Below are 19,187 nucleotides of genomic sequence, written 5' to 3'. Positions count from 1 at the left end.
GGAAAAAAGGGTCTGGAGGGAAAAGGAAATTAAAAAAACCAAGCACCAATTCTTAATGTTATACAATTCTTATAATGGCTAGCTGGGATGGAAATAGGTTGCTTACAGTTCAAAACAGGCTTTGGTGGCCCTCCAAGAAAGAGGCTGGTGACTCAACCGTAATGCAGCCACAAGTTGTTGGTCTTATGGGGTGGAGACTCGGTCTTCTGGGGCCTTGCTGGAATCTTCCAGCTTCTTGTCAGTCCCACCACTGCAGGTAAGGCTCAGAGGGTCCAGGTGATACCAGCACCCCCAGAAGAGAAGGTCCTACTGCTCTTCCTTATGGGACAGGTGGTTCCCATGGCCTCTGTGCGGGGAGGACGGGCCCAGCCAAGTTGGTAAAAACAGCATCACATGGAGATGGCAGTTTCTTGCTGGCTGCTGCATCTCCTCTACCTCAAAGGGCAGTTGGTACTAGATTATCCTCACTGGATGCGAGAGGGAAGTGAGCAGTCTCCGCTGTTGCACCACATTGCTAGGCAATTGTGTAGTGGAGACCAGTGATTGAAGTGCAAACCCTAAAAGTGTTCTGTTTTTTCTTCTGGGTAGCGGTTCAGCATGGAAGGAATCTCAAATATCCTGCAGACTGGTATCCGGCAGACATTTGGGAACTCAGCAACGGATAAGCAGGTGAATGTAAAAACAGGAAGAAATAAAGAAACGTTGGGGGTAGGCCAGGCACAACGTTTGCAGGGGAGAATCAGTTGGTAGGGGAAGGGCTAGCCCCATACTCCTGCCTGCTGGTCCCCCCTGCAAATGATCCAGCCCCCGTGTAAGAAATACAAAGGACACAGAGACAGGAACCCTTTGTTTCCCTCGGTAACATATAATTCTAGGCAGGATTTAACAGCGGCCTAACTTCTTGCTACAAGTAGGTCTACAGCTTGTGTCATTTTAATCACCTTGAAATTTGTGCTCAGTCATGCAGTTAAGTGATGTTAGACTCTGGACTTGATGGACGCATTAAGTCCCCCCTCCCCCTTTTGTAAATGACAATGTGTAGTGGAGGCTGGTGGCTCCGATGTCAGCAGGGTGGTGAATCCTCTCTGGGTTTCAGTCAGAACTCTAAAGGAGCTATCCAAGGTGCCGAACCTATTTTGGGGATAAGGTGCAGCAGCTTGGCTAGCTCCTTTTGAGTTCTGACTGAAACCCAGGGCAGATTCACTGGCATCGGGGCCACCAGCCCCCCACCGATAACGTGCACTTACTCCACAATGTGCTAAACAAGCCCTGCTGCATTTGGAGGCTCTCCTGCTCATTCTGCTGACTGGGGCCCTGGACCTGTGCCCCAAAGTCCTGGCCTGATGGTGCCACTGCTTGTGTCCATCTTCTTCCTTGCCCTTGGCTCCTTAAAACCTCTGCAGATCAGACCTTGGCTGTTGTTCCTACATGGGAGTTCCATCATGGGAACTCAAGGCATCTTACACAGAACTCCCCGGAGTTCTTCTAGCCAGGTACTAACCAGACTCACGTCTGCTTTGCTTCAGCAAGGTTGCTGCATCATGTGCCTTTGAAACAGGGCTGGGCAGCCAGATGTCGTTGGCCTCCAATGACATTGGAGGCCAACGACATCTGGCTGCCCAGCCCTGTTTCAAAGGCACATGATGGGATGATGGGATTTGTAGTCCAGCAACATCTGGAGGGCCACAGATTCCTCCCCCCCAGCCTTAAAACATGTCCTGTGACCAGGATTTGAGACTAGCCCCCTTCTCATTCTTTTCCTTCTGCCCTTACCCCAACCCTGCCACAGGAAAGAACAGGCTGATGTGGTGGGTCAACAAGTTTTCTTGTGCCAAGCCTTTGATGTTTTGGCTGCTGTAGAGGAAAATAGAAATGACTCGCTACCAATGGCAGGAAATGCCATTTACTCATGGTCACCAGTGTCATAACTTGTTTCTTATGGATGCCCTTTCTTTTGTTTTGTTTTTTAAATGAAGGCTTGCTCATCTAAACTGCCTTGCTGGACCACAACAACTTTTGCAACATCTTTATTTCAAGAACCAGAAAATAATTCCTAGAGGGTAGCTGTGTTAGGGCACAATCCTATGCATATTTAGACAGAAATAAGTCTTGCAACTCCCAGCCTTCCCCAGCCAGATATGGCTGGCTGGGGCATGCTGAGAGTTGTAGGACTTTTTTTTCTGTCTAAACATGGATAGGATTGCTCCCTAAGTCTCTTGTAGCAAAAACAACAAAGAGTCTTGTGGCATCTTAAAGATTAACCCATGAATGGAAGAGAAATGTCTTAAGATGCTGGAACAAAGATTTGTAAAAAAAAAAAAAAGCCCAATGCATTTTGGCCTATTTTTATGTTAAGGCCTTCTTCAAAGGGTTATAAAAATGTCTGCAGAAACTCCTGTAATGTGTCTCCTACTAAAATTCAGTGGCAGACATTTTTATAACCCCTTGAAGAAGGCCTTAACATAAAAATAGGCTGAAACACATTGGGCTTTTAAAAAAATAATTGTTCCAGCATCTTGAGACCCTTCTTTTCCATATGTGGCTGTATTTCGGATGCTCTCCTGCTTTTGCACCTTTTATCTTATAGATTAACGCATTTATTCTGGCATAAATAGCCCACTTCATGAGATACAAAATAATTGTTTTGCATCTCAAATAATATCAGCTTTAATTGTTATTTTGCTCCACAAATAATATGAACTCATTGGTGGTTGAAGCTTTAATTAATTCATTCTTACGTTTAATCAACCAAAGCTTAAAGAGTCAATTAAAATGTGCATCCTGGTTAACTTGGGGCTGTTGAAAAACCTGCTGCTGACAAATTGATCCTCTGTAGTCTCCACAAATACTAGCACAGTCTGAAGTCTTGGTTGAGGTATGCAAGTTGAATGGTGAGAACATATGCAGAGCCCCCCTGGATCAGACTAAAGCACTCTAACCCAGCATTCTCTAATCAGCAATGGACAGCCAGAGGCCTGTGGGAGCCTAACAGGCAGGGCATGTGGGCACAGCATCCCTAGCATTTGGAGGTATACTGCCTCTGCATTGGGGGGTTCTACTTAGTCCTGCAGGCTACTTGCTGTTGGTAAATGTATCCTGCATGGATTTGTCTCACACCCTTTTTTGAGTCCTTTCTAAGAATATACGAACAGAACACAGGAATAAGAAAAAAAGGGGTCGTTTATATGCAACTCACAAAAAAGATATGTTTCATTTATTGCGAAAGTAAATAATGTTTTCTTCCTAGGAATGGCATTGATAAATTATGACTTAATATAAATTTAACCAATCATTTTTTAAAAAAGGGTTGATGGCTTCAGAAATGATGCATAAACAATATTGACTATTGAGCAGTTTTTTGGAGAGGGGACACATAGAGCTGAGTTCACAGTCCGGGCTCACTTCCTGGCCATCTTCACCGAGGGCTGGTCTGGGAAAGGGTTTAAGTGGTATGCCGAACGTGCTGCACGGTGCTGAGACCTGTGTTGGGCTACTTTTGTGGGCAGCACATCTCTTTCCTCACCTTCTGGAGCTACGAGTTAGCTCAGGTCATATTAAAATGTGAACCAGACACATTTCTCCCAAATCTCTAGTAGCCATTGATAGCTGTAGTCTTCTGAATCTGTCAAATCCCATTTTTAAGGCCATCTAGGTTGGTGGCCACAACACCATCTTGTGGTAGAATTCTATAGTTGACCTATATGCTGTATAAAGGAGGTTGAATGAGGACAAGGAGAGTTGTGGAACATAGGACCCATTGTACCACGTCAGACCACTGGCCGATGTAGCTCAATACAGTCTGCTCTTACTAGCAGCAGCTCTTTATGGTCTCAGTCTTTCTCATCACTTGCTACCATCCCTCTAACTGGAGATGCCAGGGATTGAACCTGGGATCTTCTGCATGCAAAGCATGTGTTCTACCCCTGAGGTAGGGCCCTTCCTTGAACATATGTCAAGCATTCACAGGAACAGTTCCTCATGCCACATTCACTGATGCTGGGTGGGTTCACACAACATGCTAACCCAGACTCAGTGGTTGAGTGTGGATTGTGGTTGAACCGTGGGTTGCTGTTGAACTGTGGGTTATCATGTTGTCTGAACTCACTGTGTTTTCTGTAGTGTGGCTTGTTAACCACGCTGAACAACCCAATAGCAAACCATGGGTTCACAAAGTGGCTTGAGAAAAATAAACCACACTGCATGGTTAACAAGCCACCCTGTGGAAAATGCGCTGCACTCAGACAACATGATAACCCATGGTTATCAACAACAACCCATGGTTCAACAACAACCCACACTCAACCACTGAGTCTGGGTTAGAGTGTTGTGTGAACTCAGCCATTGACAACTCATGTTGACTTCAGCATATTAAAAAAAATAAAACAAGCTGGTTGTATGAATTGTCTTCCACCTTTCTTTTAGGGGTAGGTAGCAGTGGTTGCTTCCAATTTCTGTGCCTCTTAGAAGGAATGATAAGGATGAATAACTCCCAGTGTCATTTCTTTCCAGTATTTGAACACAGTTATCCCATATGAGAAGAAAGGGGTGCCTCCTTCAGTTGAAGACTTACAAATGCTTACAAACAGTAAGTTCCTAGTCTGCATGTTGGGTGCATTAGAAACTGAACATTTAGGTCAACCATTGTCAGCGTTGGGGTGGTGTAGCGAGGTTGCACTCCCTGCCCAAGTGTTAAGGTTACTTATTTTTTGAATGCCTGAATAGGGCTTAGGAGAAGGCAATCCAATCATGGAAGTCCAACGACTTGTCCGCTATGGCCCATATAATTTAAGATTTCTAGAGTCTGTGAGAACCACCAGTATTAAAAAAATCAAACAAACCCTCAAAGCTTTTCATGATGGAGACAGCAACACTTAGTGTTTTGGAGGGACAGTGGTAGTATAATAAATGGGTGCAATCAAAACATAAGAGAAGGTTAAGATGTGCACATCAGAGCTTTCATATTTTAGTTAGCTATTTAAGTATTTATAAGGCACCTTTCTGGACCACATTCACCCAAGGTGGTGAACAAAATTCAAGCATAGCAATACAATAACATAATAATGAACTCAAAAATACAAAAAATCAACAATTCATTAAAATAGATCCAGCCATTAAAAAGCAATTTCCAAAGCTGCTGCAACAAAACATCAATAAAACAGAAGCATGAACAACAAACAGGTGGATTTTTAAAGTCTTTTAAGATAGTGCAACTTTAGGAGGGAATTCCATAAGTAAGGGGCTACTACTGAGAAGGCCTTTCACCTAGTGCCTGCCAATCGAACAGATCTTAAAGGCAGGCCAATAGTTGAGCCTCCAATGCGGATTGTCAAGCATGGGGAAGTTCATATGGGTTAAGGCCCTCCTTCAGATATCAGCAGCTATACCTAGCAAGGACGAATGTGCTCAGATTTAATAGGTTCCTGCATGATGTTTGGGGAAATACAGCTCTGATTATAACTTTTAAGAAAAATGAAGATGGCCCAGATGTTGTTGGGAACTTATGTCTTTTAACCCTTCTACCAAAGAGTTTGAAGGCACAGAATGGGTCAGCTAGCTATGGACGAATCTGTCGATTTTGGTTTCTCCCAGTTCCTCATTTTTCCAATTTTAAGTTCGGTTCATTCTGTTTCCACATCAGGTTGAGAATGTGTGTGTGTGTTTTAAGTTCCCACAAAAGTGTGCTTTTAAGTGTGCTTTCCCCCTAATACATACATTTTTGTATGGACTTTTGCCTCATATATGGATTCTTGCAAGCCATTTTAATCATTGTTTTCATTGATATAGACATTTTTCTGCCCACATTTCTTTAATATACACATTTTTGTACACATTTTTTAAACTCCATCACAAAATTCGGAGATGTGTGTATTTAGAAGAACAATTGGATTTTGGTTCACGTATAGGTTCAAAAGTGCAAAATTAGGTAAGTTTGCATTAAAATGCAAATTGAACACACACCCCCCCCCCATTTCTAGGGTCCAATAGTCTAGCCTCTGTTCTTTTTTATGAGGTCTTAGGACTGTGGTACTATTTCTTTCTCAAATGAGAGAGACCAACCAAAGCACTACAGGTGTTGGATCTATTTTTAGTCATAGGTATGACTAAATCTGGATCCAACTCCAGATTTCTGGGGAGAAAGGCAAAACTCTTTTATCCAGGCACTTTTAATAAAGGTATATTAGGACTTTGGTGCTGTGCAGTGTAATCCTAAGCATGCTTACTCATTGACTTCAGCAGAACTTACTCCTTAGTAAATATGCTTAGAATTGCAGCCTTATAGTGCAATCACTATACATGCCTACTCAGAAGTAAGTAGATCTCATTGAGTTCAGTTGGGCTTACTCCCATGTAAGGGTGTATAGAATTACAGCCGCAGTTGTTATTGTGATGAATTTATATGGCTCCTGTTCATTTTTGTATTGTTATTTTTAAAAACCCATTTTGCTGCTTTTGTTTTGATAAAAGAGAGACGGGGTGTACATTTCAAAGTAAGCAGAGGAATATAATACACATATGCCAGTACCTCTTCTGTATGTAAGGTGTCCTCAATATGCCTGTCTAAAATATGCTTTAAAAAGGAATAGGACATTCTCCTCTCTCTCTCTCTCTCTCTCTCTGAGATAAAATTCACGATAAACGTCAGCCATATGCTATTTAAAGAATATTATAGAGAGAACATGCAACGTGGTAGAAATGAAAAGCTTCATTCTTCAGCCAAAGGCAGGGGCAGGTAACCTTTTTTGGCCCAAGGGCCAAAGTAGTTCCAGGCAAGTAAACTGAAGGTCACATGTCAGCAGTGGCTGGGGCCACATCCCAAAGATCCTGAGGTGTGATGTTAATGTTTGAAATTAATAGGTATGTATGTAGTTGTTAATTCTGACGGTGTAATTTACGGGTAGGCCAGGAGTCAAGTGGCCAATCTCTCCTCTCCCCGCCTCTCCCGAACCCATCAGAGGCTGCACCAGTGGAGGCTGGTGGCTCTGATTTTGGCGGGCTGTGAATCCATTCAGGGTTTTAGTCAGAACCAGCCAGAACTCTAAAAGAGCTATCCAAGGTCCAGCACCTTGGATACCTTGGTGCTCCACTGGGCAGCACCAACGCTCTCTGCTGCCGCACCACCATTCACTGCCAAAATTCAGCAGCATGGAGCTCAGACCAGCATACAGGCAGTGATTTGTCCTTAAAACAAGACCTGTGGGGGACATACGCCTTGTTGAGAAGCAAAATCGTGCTTCTGGGAGGCTTGGCTTAAGAACGAATGCCTGTTCTTTGCCTCTGCCACTGCACCACCAAATTTCGGTGGCAAATCACCACTTTTTTGCTGCCGCTGCCACAAATTCGACAGCAGTGGCAGTGGGGGCCACAAAATAGTCCAGGGGAGGCACATCTGGCCAATGGGCCATGTATTGCTTACCTCTAGTAGAAATAATTACATGTTTTTCAAAATACTTGTTTAACGCTCAGGTATATAGTTAAAAAAAGAGGGGGAGAGTGAAAGAGAAGAGAATCCCACAATGTCCTTAAGCGGCTTGTTCCATTAGTATAATGCTCATGTAATTTGGTACATTTTCCTGCTGTTTAACCCACACATTTCTGGAGCTGAAACTCATTAATTCTTGTTGTATTTGAACAGATGGGTTTTCTTCATCCTGACACCTTTAAAAATATTTGAAAACAGCAAGTCCCTTGTATCTTCCCTGCAAGTACTATACTGGGAACAAAAGCTCTTAACGGAGAATGCTTGCGTTTGCCTGTTTGTATAAACCTGCCTTTGAATTGTATTCCCACAGATTCAGAATAATAAAGCTGTACACCAGCCATCCCACACCTGGAGCCCTCCAGAGGTGCTGGACTATAGCTCCCATTATCTCCAGCTGTGTGCTTGCTGGGGATGATGGAAGTTGGAGTCCAACATCTCTGGAAAGTGCCCAGTTGGGGTAAGCAGCCCAAGAAAAGCTGCACATGAGAAGGTTAGAAGGGCTGTGAAGGTAAGGGCATACACGCAAGCCGTCATCCCTAATCTCCCCATAGACCTGCTCCTCTGTATTTCTTAGCACAGTGAATACAAAGGTATACAAGGGGGTGGGTTAATTCAGATAGATGTGCTTGCAATCTTCCCTGCAATCAGTGTCCCTGATAAGGTAGGTTTCCCAATTGCAGTGCCTTGCATAAGTATTCGCCCCCCTTTGACTTTTCCACATTTTGGAATTAAAATGGCTTTAATTAGGATTTCTTGTCGCTGATCTACACAAAATAGTCCATAATGTTGAAGTGGGAGAAAATCTACATATTTTACAAAATGATTTACAAATAAAAAACTGAAAAGTCTGGATTGCATAAGTATTCACCCCCTTTGTGGTGACACCCCTAAATAAACTCTGGTGCAACCAACTGCGATCAGAAGTCACATAATTAGTTGAATTGAGTCCACCTGTGTGCAGTTCAAATGTCACCTACCTCAGATTAAATAAACCTGTTTCTGGAAGGCCCCAGTGTTTGTGGGAGAGTGTATCTGAACGAACAGCACCATGAAGTCCAAGGAGCTATCAAAACAAGTCCCGCAGAGCACCGTTAAATCCATTATTACAAAACGGAAAGAATATGGCACAACCGCAACTCTGCCTAGAGAAGGCCGTTCACAAAAACTCATTGACAGGGTAAGGAGGGCATTAGTCAGAGAAGCAATCAAGAGGCCAATGGTATCTCTGAAGCTGCTGGAAAGACCCACAGCTGAGATGGGAGAAACTGTCCATGGGACAGTTATCACCTGGATACTCCACAAAACTGGGCTTTATGGAACAGTGGCGAGAAGAAAGCCATTGCTGGAAAAACCCCATATCAAATCCCATTTGGATTTTGCCAAAAGGCATGTGGGAGACACAGCAAACATATGGAAAAAGGTTCTCTGGTCTGATGAGACCAAAATTAAACTTTCTGGCCTTACCACAAAATGCTATATGTGGCACAAAGCCAACAGTGCTCATTGCCCTGAGAACACCATCCCCATGGTGAAGCATGGTGGTGACAGCATCATATTGTGGGGATGCTTTTCATCGGCAGGGACTGGTCAGGATTGAGGGCAAGATGGATGGAGCCAAATACAGGGCAATTCTAGAGGAAAACCTGTTTCAGTCTGCAAGGGACCTGGGGCTGGAGCGGACGTTCACCTTCCAGCAAGCCAATGACCCTAAACACACAGCCAAAATTACACTGGAGTGGTTTACAAACAAGAACTTGAACATCTTGGAATTATTATTGTTGTTGTTGTTTGCATTTTTATACCGCCCCATAGCTGAAGCTCTCTGGGAGGTTTACAGAAGTTACAGAATGCCCCAGTCAAAGCCCAGACCTCAATCCAATTGAGAATCTGTGGCAAGACTTTAAAATTGCTGTTCACCAATGGTCCCCATCCAGCCTGACAGAGCTTGAGCAATTTTGCCAAGAAGAATGGGCAAAAAATTCCAGGCTCCAGATGTGAAAATTAAATGGTAGAAATGCTAATTAAATCCATTTTAATTCCAAGTTGTAACACAACAAAATGTGGAAAAATCAAAGGTGTGTGTGTGTGTGTGTGTGTGTGTGAATACTTATGCATTCAGTTGAATGTGTGGAGATTAGCGCTAAACATGCACAGGTCTTTTGAGGCACCTGAGTGCCCAGGGATATTGCGGGGTAAAGGTTGTGTGCAGCATGTCTTTGCCCCTGTGCTCTTTTAATCCTCATGTGTGCAGGCTGAATGATTACATAGGGCTTAAACCCTCTTCATACTTTACAATGAAAGCATATAGAGTGGGATTCCCTCCCCCAACATCCTTGCCCCCTTCCCATATAATTGTTCAGCATAACTTGTGAGGGCCAAACTAGATGTAAACAGTGGTGTAGTGGTAAATTTTGAAATGTAGATGCTCATCACAACAGTTCTCATAGCCACACCTCCAAGGAGAGTCTAAAATTTCAGGCAACTGTGTTGATCCATATCAACAAACCAAGTTTAGCAGATTTCACCTTTCTCTTTTATAAAGTTAATGTGTCTTAATTGCCCATTCAAGGTCAGGCCACCCCCAAATACTTTGCATTACAACAGGGATAGCTCACAACTATAAACGGATGCTGAGAAAATTCATTCCCCCGACCCCAGTTACTGTGAGGATTGCAGCTAAGCTCAGCAGGAGTAGGGAATTCTGTGTGGGGTGGCAGGTGACATCAGCGTCCCTGCTAATCAAAAGTGCCAATGTTTTGTCCCAGCGAGCCCTAGCTCCTCCACACCACTGCCTATGACATTAAGCACAAGACTGGCCCTTTTGTGTTTCCTAAATGAAGCTGCAAGGGAACCCAATCTGGATCAGGACTGTGATTTGGGCAGAGAGGGGATTTAACTATTTGCTCCCTTGTGGTCCCCATCTGGATGCCCTGGAAAGGAAGTTGAGAGTAGTGCCAATGCCAGCAACTGCACAGAGTATGCTGTGTAGAGAATGGAAGCGAGCGTGATCCCAATTGCCCCCTCTACACACATTCTTTGTCATGTATGAAAAGTACTCAAGGGTGGCCCAGTGGGGAAAGTACAGCTTCTCCAAGGTGAATATTGTTGAGATGGGCATTCATTTCTTTTTTTAAATACTTCTATGAATTGTTATGGCTAATTCATCTTCTACTTATCTATTATCAGATAATTACACCTCCTTTTTGTTGTTGCTGCCGCTTAATAGCTTCTGCCCTAAAAAACCAGCATGTTCTAGAATGCTTTGCAACTTCAGAAGCTATTTCATAAATGTCCAAGTTCACTGGCTAGCCGCTAGAGGATTTAGCCTCTAACTCTGAGTGAACAATTTGTGGAACCAAAATGGAAGGGTTGCGATGTTGTGACAGGCCTTGGTGCATTCTGGGAGAATCATCTGTCTCCTTTTGAGTCTCCATGGCAACTGTGTTTTGAACTGACTGGAACAAATACGGTCTTAGTTCTCTTGAAAAGAGCGAAGTGCTATGAATGGCTGTTTTATGCACAGAGCGAGTTTTGTGCAAGTGACAATTTGTGTCTAGAGGCAAAGCCTTGGCAAAGAGGTTACCAGGGATAAATTTGTTTTTTTTTCTAATTAACTGGGGTGCAACACTGCATCAGACTGTGATGCAAACATAAGATATATTTAGATGAGATCAGTTACTGAGCTGGAAGAAATGTCCCTGAATAAGATTCAAAGACCAACCAACCCCCCAAAATACAGGCCTTGAATCGCTGGTATTCAAGTTGCTACCAACAGAGCATGAAGTAATGTGACTAACATCTGATTTGTATGTTACTTTCCCACATTCTGAGAAGCAATGGGACAGACTGGCTATTTGTGATCGTACTTTTGCAGGTTTTTACTCAGAATTCCATTCAGTTTCCACATTTCTCCTCAATTTAAAAAAAAAAATGTTTCAAAGTACACTTAAAGATGTATTTAAATGCTTGTTTTCTCTCAAAAATACATATTTCAATGCATATTTTTTTTCTCTAAGCCAGTGGTACAGCTAGATAGTTTTAACCCTGAATGTACTGGTCCTACAGGGCACCCCCCGCCCCTTAGACAGTCACATTCTATAGCATCAGTTGTAAAGTGCAGAACTAACATGTCTGTTTTTCCTCCTCCCATGGCTGTTCCATGTTTTACAGCTGCTTCCACATTCCTGATGTGTTAGAGCAAAAACACACACCAAGGAACAGTTTGTCAACCTTGATTAAACAAACAAACTCATGTGGAATTTTTCGAGTTAAACACACTTAAATCATAGCACCATCGTGACTACAGGAATAAAATGGAGTTTGCTTCTGTTGCCTGGATGGGAAACACATTTACTGGGGAATCAGCACCATTTTGCTGCAGACAAATATTATATATATATATATATATATATATGTATGTGTGTGTGTGTGTGTGTGTATTTACTATACGTGTATATATAATTTTAATATATTTTATATTAATATAAAATTTTATGTTAACATATTGTAATACATGTTATATTAATAAAAATATATTATTTTACTTTATATATATTTACTGGATGGTCTCTGGCTGATTGTTTTAAATTGTTTTAGGTATATGCTGTTGTTGTGTGTGCTATCTGTTTTATGTCCTTACGTGAATACTTTATACTTTAAATAATGTATTTTAGTGTGTTTTGATGTTTGTGAACCGCTCAAAGAGCTTCGGCTATGGGGCGGTATAGAAATTTAATAAATGAAATCAAATCAAATAAAGTAAAAATAATAATATGAGCAACTGCAACCGTATACAACCCTGGGTACCCCCTAACTTTGAAATGTTTTGAAAAATAAGAAGCAAGAAAGGGTTCTGCAGCGAGCTGCATTAGTTCCCATGGGCACTCGCATGCCCATACCAGCCTAGGCGCTGCGACCACTGGGCCTCTTTGCCACTGCCATCATTACCTGCCATCTGGGTGGTTATTTTGTGGTCTGCAAGGCTCCGAGGTCTTAGACTGTGGGCTCAAGTTCCGGCGCTAGTTGCATCACTGCTCATAATATATATTTAAATGCTTATTTTGATACATTTTAATAGCTGAGAATCATGCTTCAATGTTCACAAAAGTGGAAAATCTGTTCAGATGTGAACATTAGTCCGGGAAGTGAACGTAAGAAGAGACATGCTGGATCAGGACGTTTCATACAGGAATGAGTAAAGATTGAATTCCTCCAGCATCCCTAATTGCGGGTCGATCTTGTATTCCACAGATCTTGTTCTTAAAGGCTAGTTCACATGTTATGAGAAAGAGTAACACCTTTGCTTCGATAATGGCTAAATTTAGCCACTGTGCTAAGAAAGCCATTCATAGGACTGTCAAGGCGCCGTTGCATTTAATAGCTAGAATTAATCGGACTCTTTCAAGTGTAGGTTCTTCTGTCATTTTAGCCCTATGCAGGCGTTCAGCCTCATACATGAGGGGGCTTAAGTGTGCTGGGAGTGTGGGGCACAGATACCTCCCCCCAGTGATCTTGTGCTTCCCAACTCCTCCAGTTCCCATGTTGATCTGGAAGGGGGCTTCTATGCACATTTGCTTGAAGGTGAGTGGAAGACTGTAGGCAAATGGGAAGCCTGAAAACTTTTGTAGATATGTTTTTAAACATGTTCAACCGAATACCTGTAGAAGCCCCCTTCACACCTTCTGTGTCAACACAGGAAGGTCAAGGCTGGTAGGGATGGGGCCAGGGCCTGTATACGCAACCCCTGCACTCACTACATACTTAAGCTCTCATGTCTTGGGCTGAACACCTGCATAGGGCTATGACAGTAGTGAGATGTGCAACCTCCATTCTCTCATCCAAAACTCCTCATGGGGTTTGAAAAACATACGGAGCTCTTGTGCATGCAGGATGCACTTCAGTGGAGGGGAAATCTGTCTGCATAGAGCTGCACCTTGTTTAGGAATAAATAGATGCCATGGGGAGCCCCACACATGAGTTGAGGAGCATAGGTATGACTGAACCCAAGAGGCTCTTGCGCTTTTGAATGATTATATTATGAGGCATTTCTATCCTGCCTTTCTGTACATGGCCCCTGAGGTAGCTTACAAGAATTAATAATAATAATATTTATTTATTTATTTATTGCATTTGTATCCCACCTTTTTTCCTCTTGCAAGGAACCCAAGGTGGCTTACATTATCCTCCTCCTCTCCATTTTATCCTCACAACAACAACCCTGTGAGGTAGGTTGGGCTGAGAGTCTGTGACTGGCCCAAAGTCACCCAGTGAGCTTCCATGGCTGAGTGGGGACTAGAACCCGGATCTCCCGGCTCCCAGTCTGTCACTCTCAACACTACACTACACTGGCTCACAACAATAACAATAACAACAACAACTTAAACACTGACCAGTAAATAATATCACATCTTCAGAACCAAAACCAAAATGCCTACTCCTAGGCATTTGATGGCTTATGTTGGGCCTTTTTGATGTTAGTTGTTTTATCAGGTTTTGATAGTTTATTGATAACTGTTTTTAGCTATTTCAAACTCTTTTAATTTTTTTATGTTAATAGTTTTACATTATGTTTTTATCATGTTGTATTTTAGGGTTTTCATTTTTGTATCCCACTGAGAGAGCTTTGGTTATTGGGTGGTATAGAAATGTAATAAATTAATGGAATGAATGAATGAATAACAACCTGCTAGAAATCAACAACTAATCATAACATCAGGAGCATTAGTATTATGGCCATAAATGCAACAGGTTGAGATTAGATATTGTAAAATCAGTGCTCATCCAATATCCAAGACTGCAATCTTTATGCCTACTTACCTGGGCGTAGGGATGCCAGAGAAATCAGCAACAGATTCAAATGAGTTCAAATTTCTATGGACCTGACTTGCAGATTCTGCAATGAACTGGCTTCTTCCAGACTTACGGATCAGTTTTTGTTTTGGGGGAGGGGGGATTTGCAGAAATGCACATTTACAAACGGGAACAAAATTCTAGTTTTTCTAAAACTAGAAATTTTGTTTTTCTAAAAAAAATAATAATCCAATTCTGTAAATGAGCAGACGACAGAACAAAAGACACCAGACAATCCATGAAACAAAGGTGGAATGGATTTAACGAAGTCCATGCATCCCTGCTTGGCAGTAAGTCCTGTTGAACACAGTTCTGAGTAAACATGCAGAGGGTTGCAATGTAAAAGCCACTAAAGTCGTTGCTCTGCGAACATGTGCCTGAAAAACATTCCCCAACTACGGTGCATCCCCAGGAAAAGGCCCCTCTTACTGGGAGCAGTGCACCTAACCTTAGAAGGTTATTCTGAAGGCCTCAGTTGATGATCTCAGTGCAGGGGTAACTTGTAATGGGACAAGGTAGTCCCTTGGAATGACATACTAATGTTTTTTTCTGACTTCTTTCCTCAGTTCTTTTTGCAATGAAGGAGGACAATGAAAAGGTCCCTACGTTGCTAACTGACTACATTTTAAAAGGTAACTATCCATAGAAACAAGGGAAGCTGCCTTATATTGGTCCATTCAGCCAATGGTCCATTCAGCCCAGCATGGTCTACTACAGAGAAAGGCAACATGCGGCTGCAGGCTGTGTGTGGCCACCACAGTCCCTGCCACTCCCCAATTTTTACCCCCCATTTTTTTTTTGCAAACAAAATGGAATCTGTTTGCAAGCTAATTTTGACTCTTTTGATGCTCCGTAGCTGCTACAGATGCTATTTTGTAAAGTTTTTTGAGCCCATCCCCCGTTTTTGGCACCTGTACAGGGGGTGTGTATGTGTGTGTGTGTGGCCTGCAGGGGGATCTGGGGGAGGGGGAATGGCCCCCGGACCTCCCAAAGTTGCCCACCTGTAGTCTACTGATGCTACAGATCAACAAATCTGAGTTTTTCTCAGTTTCTAATTTTTCCAGTCTTTCGTTCAGTTCATCCTGTTTCCACATCATAGAATAGGAGAATAGTAGGGCTGGAAGGGGCCTACAAGGCCATCGAGTCCAACCCCCAAATCAGTTTAATCAGTTTAAAGTTTTTCAAAGAAAAGGTTTGTGCAACATTTTGTACACATTTTTGCGCACATTTCTCCTTACGCATACATTTTTTGTGTAACTTTTCCCAATGTATGCATTTTTGTGTGCAATTTTCCTAATACGATGCAATTTGTAATGTTTTTTTCACAAATATATGTATTTGTGTGCTCTGTCCCTTAATATACGCATGATTGTTTGGATGTTTTGATTGGAGAACTCTCATAGCAAAATTTGGAGAAGTGTGAATTTTGAAGGATAAATACATTTCGGTGTACATATAGGTTTGAAAGTGCGAAATTTGGTAAGTTTGCATTAACATGAACATCGGACACATTTCTCCCCCATCCTTAACTATGGCTCGCAGCAGCTCTCAAGGATTTCTGGCAGGGGATCTTTCTTATCACCGATTACCTGATCCTTTTAACTAGAGGTGCCAAGGGTTGCACCTGAGATCTCCACGCAAGGCATGTGCCCCACCAATGAGCTATGATTCCTCCCAAAAGATCAGGAGCATAGGATAGTCTCCACACAGGAGCTTCTGCTTCAGAGCCTGAGCTACCCCCCACCCCACAAGATACAGTTTCATATTGCATGGGTTTTTGCACATCTCTGTATGGGCTATATCCTAAGTCTGCAATTTTCCAGGCTCATTGTGGATAAACAAATTAGCATCCATACAGGGTTTCTTCTTCTTCTGCAGCTTGAACCTGACTTCCCCTTGCCTTTGCAACCCCTTTGAACAGACATACTTGCCAGCAAATCAAGCGTTAGCTTTTGACAGGCCAACTATTTTATTTGTATTTTCAAAGTGCTGCATGTACATACATTCCATAAAATGTACATTTACCTCTTCTGCCTCCCCCTTTTCAAAAGAAAATAAAAGAAAGAAGCAGAATCAGTTTTTAAAATATTGAATCTGCTTTTCTGGGAGAAAGGAAACAGTGATCACACCAGTTTACATCACTGTGCATATCAGCTTCTGCTACAGACAGGAAGAACTGTTTCACCCTGTTCTTTTAAAGGAGAAGATTGTACATCTGACCACAATCAAATTAGACAGTGTGCTTCTACAGTGGGCTCATTCCTAAAATTAGGTATGTCTGGATATACTCTGTGCGGAACAGATGAAAAAGCAATGTAGAGATCAGCGCAGTTGCTGTGTGCCTTGCAGAAATGTTGTGCGGCCAATTAGCATATCTGAGCCCTGACAAAACCTCTGCATCCCCAAGTCCTTCACTCCACTTATAAAGGTGGCTTCTAGTGCATCATCTGGGACCTTTGCAGGGCTGGCTCCAGGTCTGAGGGGGGCCTTTAGTGGGCCCCCTCCCATTTTGGTGGGCCCTGGACTTAGCTGGTGGCTAGCAGTGCTGTAATGAGTGCCAGGCAGCTTGGAGCCACCATGTAAATTCCCCACAATGTCCCAGAGCAATCAGGGGCATTGTGGGAAATCAACAGAGAGGGCAGCTTTCGGACATGGCTGCCCAGCATGGGGGTGGGTGTGTCCCAGGATATGCATCAGCACGGCAGTGGACTCTGCCCAAGGAGCTGGATGCTGGTACATGGCTTGGATGTTTGCTTTGAAGCAACTGGTTCACTTGTACTACTTTGTCAACGGATGGAAGGTGTGCTGCATAGAGGAAACAGCAGAAATATATATGCGCCTTCTAACCCAAATGTATTGGCCAATGTTGCAAGGTTAGCTATTCTAGCCAAGAAAGTTTCTGAAGGATGCTGGGTACTAGATGCTTACCTACACTAAAGTTCTGCTCAACAGTAAAAATATATATCTCCAATTGACCATAAATGTCCCTGTTCTGAATTGTTTTGTTCCTCACCCCCCCACACCCTTTTTCTTCCAGTTCTCTGTCCTACCTAAGCTCCAGGCTCTGAACATCATGAAACCAACAGGAGACAACAAGGCCAGTGTGTCATTACATCACAGGGACTGCATGACATAATGTAAACTTTTGAACTGTTTATTTAAGGATGTATAGCGTTAACTTGGATTAAACATGAGCAAAACTCTTTCCTTCACTGTCGATTTCTAGTTGTAGTAAACATTTGAATGCATAAGTGAAGGTAAGGGCTGCTAGTCTCTCTCTCTCTCTCTCTCTCTCTCTCTCTCTCTCTCCCCCCCCTCCCTCCCACCTCCATCTTTGAGGAGGCAGTACTTCACCATACACCATGTATTCTCAAGCCCATCTTTCCCTCAAGCAGCTATGAGACTAATTTGAATACTGAAATAAACTTTCATTTAATTAAAACGTTGTCACACTTCTTGGAGAGATGGTCTGTTGCAAAAAAAAGAGAGAAAAGAAATCTAATTGCTGAACTTTTTAATGTTCCAGAGAAAGAAACCAAATTAATCTAAACTTTGAACAGGAAAGTATTTGATTGCAGAGATTTTTTGGCTGATTCTAGAGGTGATTTACTATGTGCCAACCAGAAAAATAGGATAGATTTTAAAACCCTCTGTGGGAAGGGGGAAATAATCAAATAACTAATTGCTAAAAAACCCAGAAAGATGGAAGGTATGAAAAACTCTTCATGCCTGAGATCTGCCTATCATTTGTATAATATACCTCCACCTCACTAGATGAGATTAGAATTAGAAGTAACAAATGTCTCTCCTTTCTGCATAATCACAACACAGATCAATTAGTAATTATGTAGAGCTGGTTAGGATATTATTATATCATGTTGTTTGTGCAGGGGGGGAAATAGCCAACAAAACAAATCCACAAAAAAGATTCTACTGAAATCTCAATTTTGAGGTGGGTGGGTAGGAAATGGATCCAGAGCCATGAGGCGTCCTTATACTTCAGGGCTGATGCACAAAACAGAATGGGCATGTTGAGTTGTGAGCAGCATGTATTGTGTGAAGCGGTCTTGTGATGAATTACTTTGATTTGGGCTATGCGCACACCTGTAAATTTATCATGCCACTGTGAGCCCACTTTTGAATGTTTTGCCTTGGCTCCTTAATCAAGGGTCAAGAACTACTATGGGGTTCTGTCTGGAATATCAGGCTTGGACCTGGAGATGCCCAAGTCCAAATCTGTTCTTGGGGGCCTTGGGCAAACTATCATCTCCATCTCTCAGTGAAGGAATCTTATGAGGGTAAAATTGCCATGCTGAGGTCTTTGGAGGAACTCAGAGGGAGAGGGGATACAAATGTACAGCTATAGAATTTAATATATTGGCTGAGTACCTGCTGAAACGGCACTGTCACTGTGCAGCCAGACATGATGTAGGTCAACTCAACCCAAAGTTCAGTCATGTGAATTGGCTCTTTGTGGAAGCTCTATGTCAAATGCAGAGCTGCGTCTTGATGCATAAGCGGGGCATAGGCCAAATATTGCTTGATTCTTTCATCACACCATCAGAGTAACCAGATGAAAAAGAGCACTGGGTGTTTCTCCTGCATGATCAACTGGACCATTCCAGATTCCTGCTCTCCTTTGCACGTGGCCCTCTTACTAACCACGTGCCATTATTATCGGTAAGACTGAAATCTCTCTCCTGTGGGAGACCAGTCTGCATGCTCCAATAAAAGTGACTTTAATCTAGGGTCAAGATGCAATGAGCCACGTTTATTGATCCTCTCAGGCTTTTCTCTCCAGGTGCTCTTTTGTCCCAGCAACTGGTTCTTCCAAGTATCAACAGCAGGACCATGCTGG

The 19,187-nt window shown here is 42.6% G+C and overlaps 1 protein-coding gene across 9 annotated transcripts in view; it reads left to right on the top strand.

Annotated features, from left to right (window-relative positions):
- The window catches only part of FEZ1 (fasciculation and elongation protein zeta 1), a 67,415-nt gene extending 49,648 nt beyond the window's left edge, over positions 1 to 17,767 (top strand). For all 9 annotated transcript variants that reach the window (XM_084808156.1, XM_084808161.1, XM_084808158.1 and 6 more), the window contains 4 exons: positions 589 to 669; positions 4,510 to 4,585; positions 14,896 to 14,961; positions 17,367 to 17,767. In XM_084808156.1, the coding sequence (XP_084664282.1) occupies positions 589 to 669; positions 4,510 to 4,585; positions 14,896 to 14,961; positions 17,367 to 17,383 (240 nt within the window). In that variant the 3' untranslated portion in view covers positions 17,384 to 17,767. The remainder of the gene's footprint in view (positions 1 to 588; positions 670 to 4,509; positions 4,586 to 14,895; positions 14,962 to 17,366) is intronic.
- The last annotated feature ends 1,420 nt before the right edge of the window (positions 17,768 to 19,187 follow it).

This window comes from Heloderma suspectum, chromosome 6 (assembly GCF_057233095.1).
Source record: "Heloderma suspectum isolate Gila_16-S chromosome 6, 16-S_ref, whole genome shotgun sequence".
Taxonomy (NCBI): domain Eukaryota; kingdom Metazoa; phylum Chordata; class Lepidosauria; order Squamata; family Helodermatidae; genus Heloderma; species Heloderma suspectum.
This window is presented reverse-complemented; position numbering and strand designations above follow the sequence as displayed.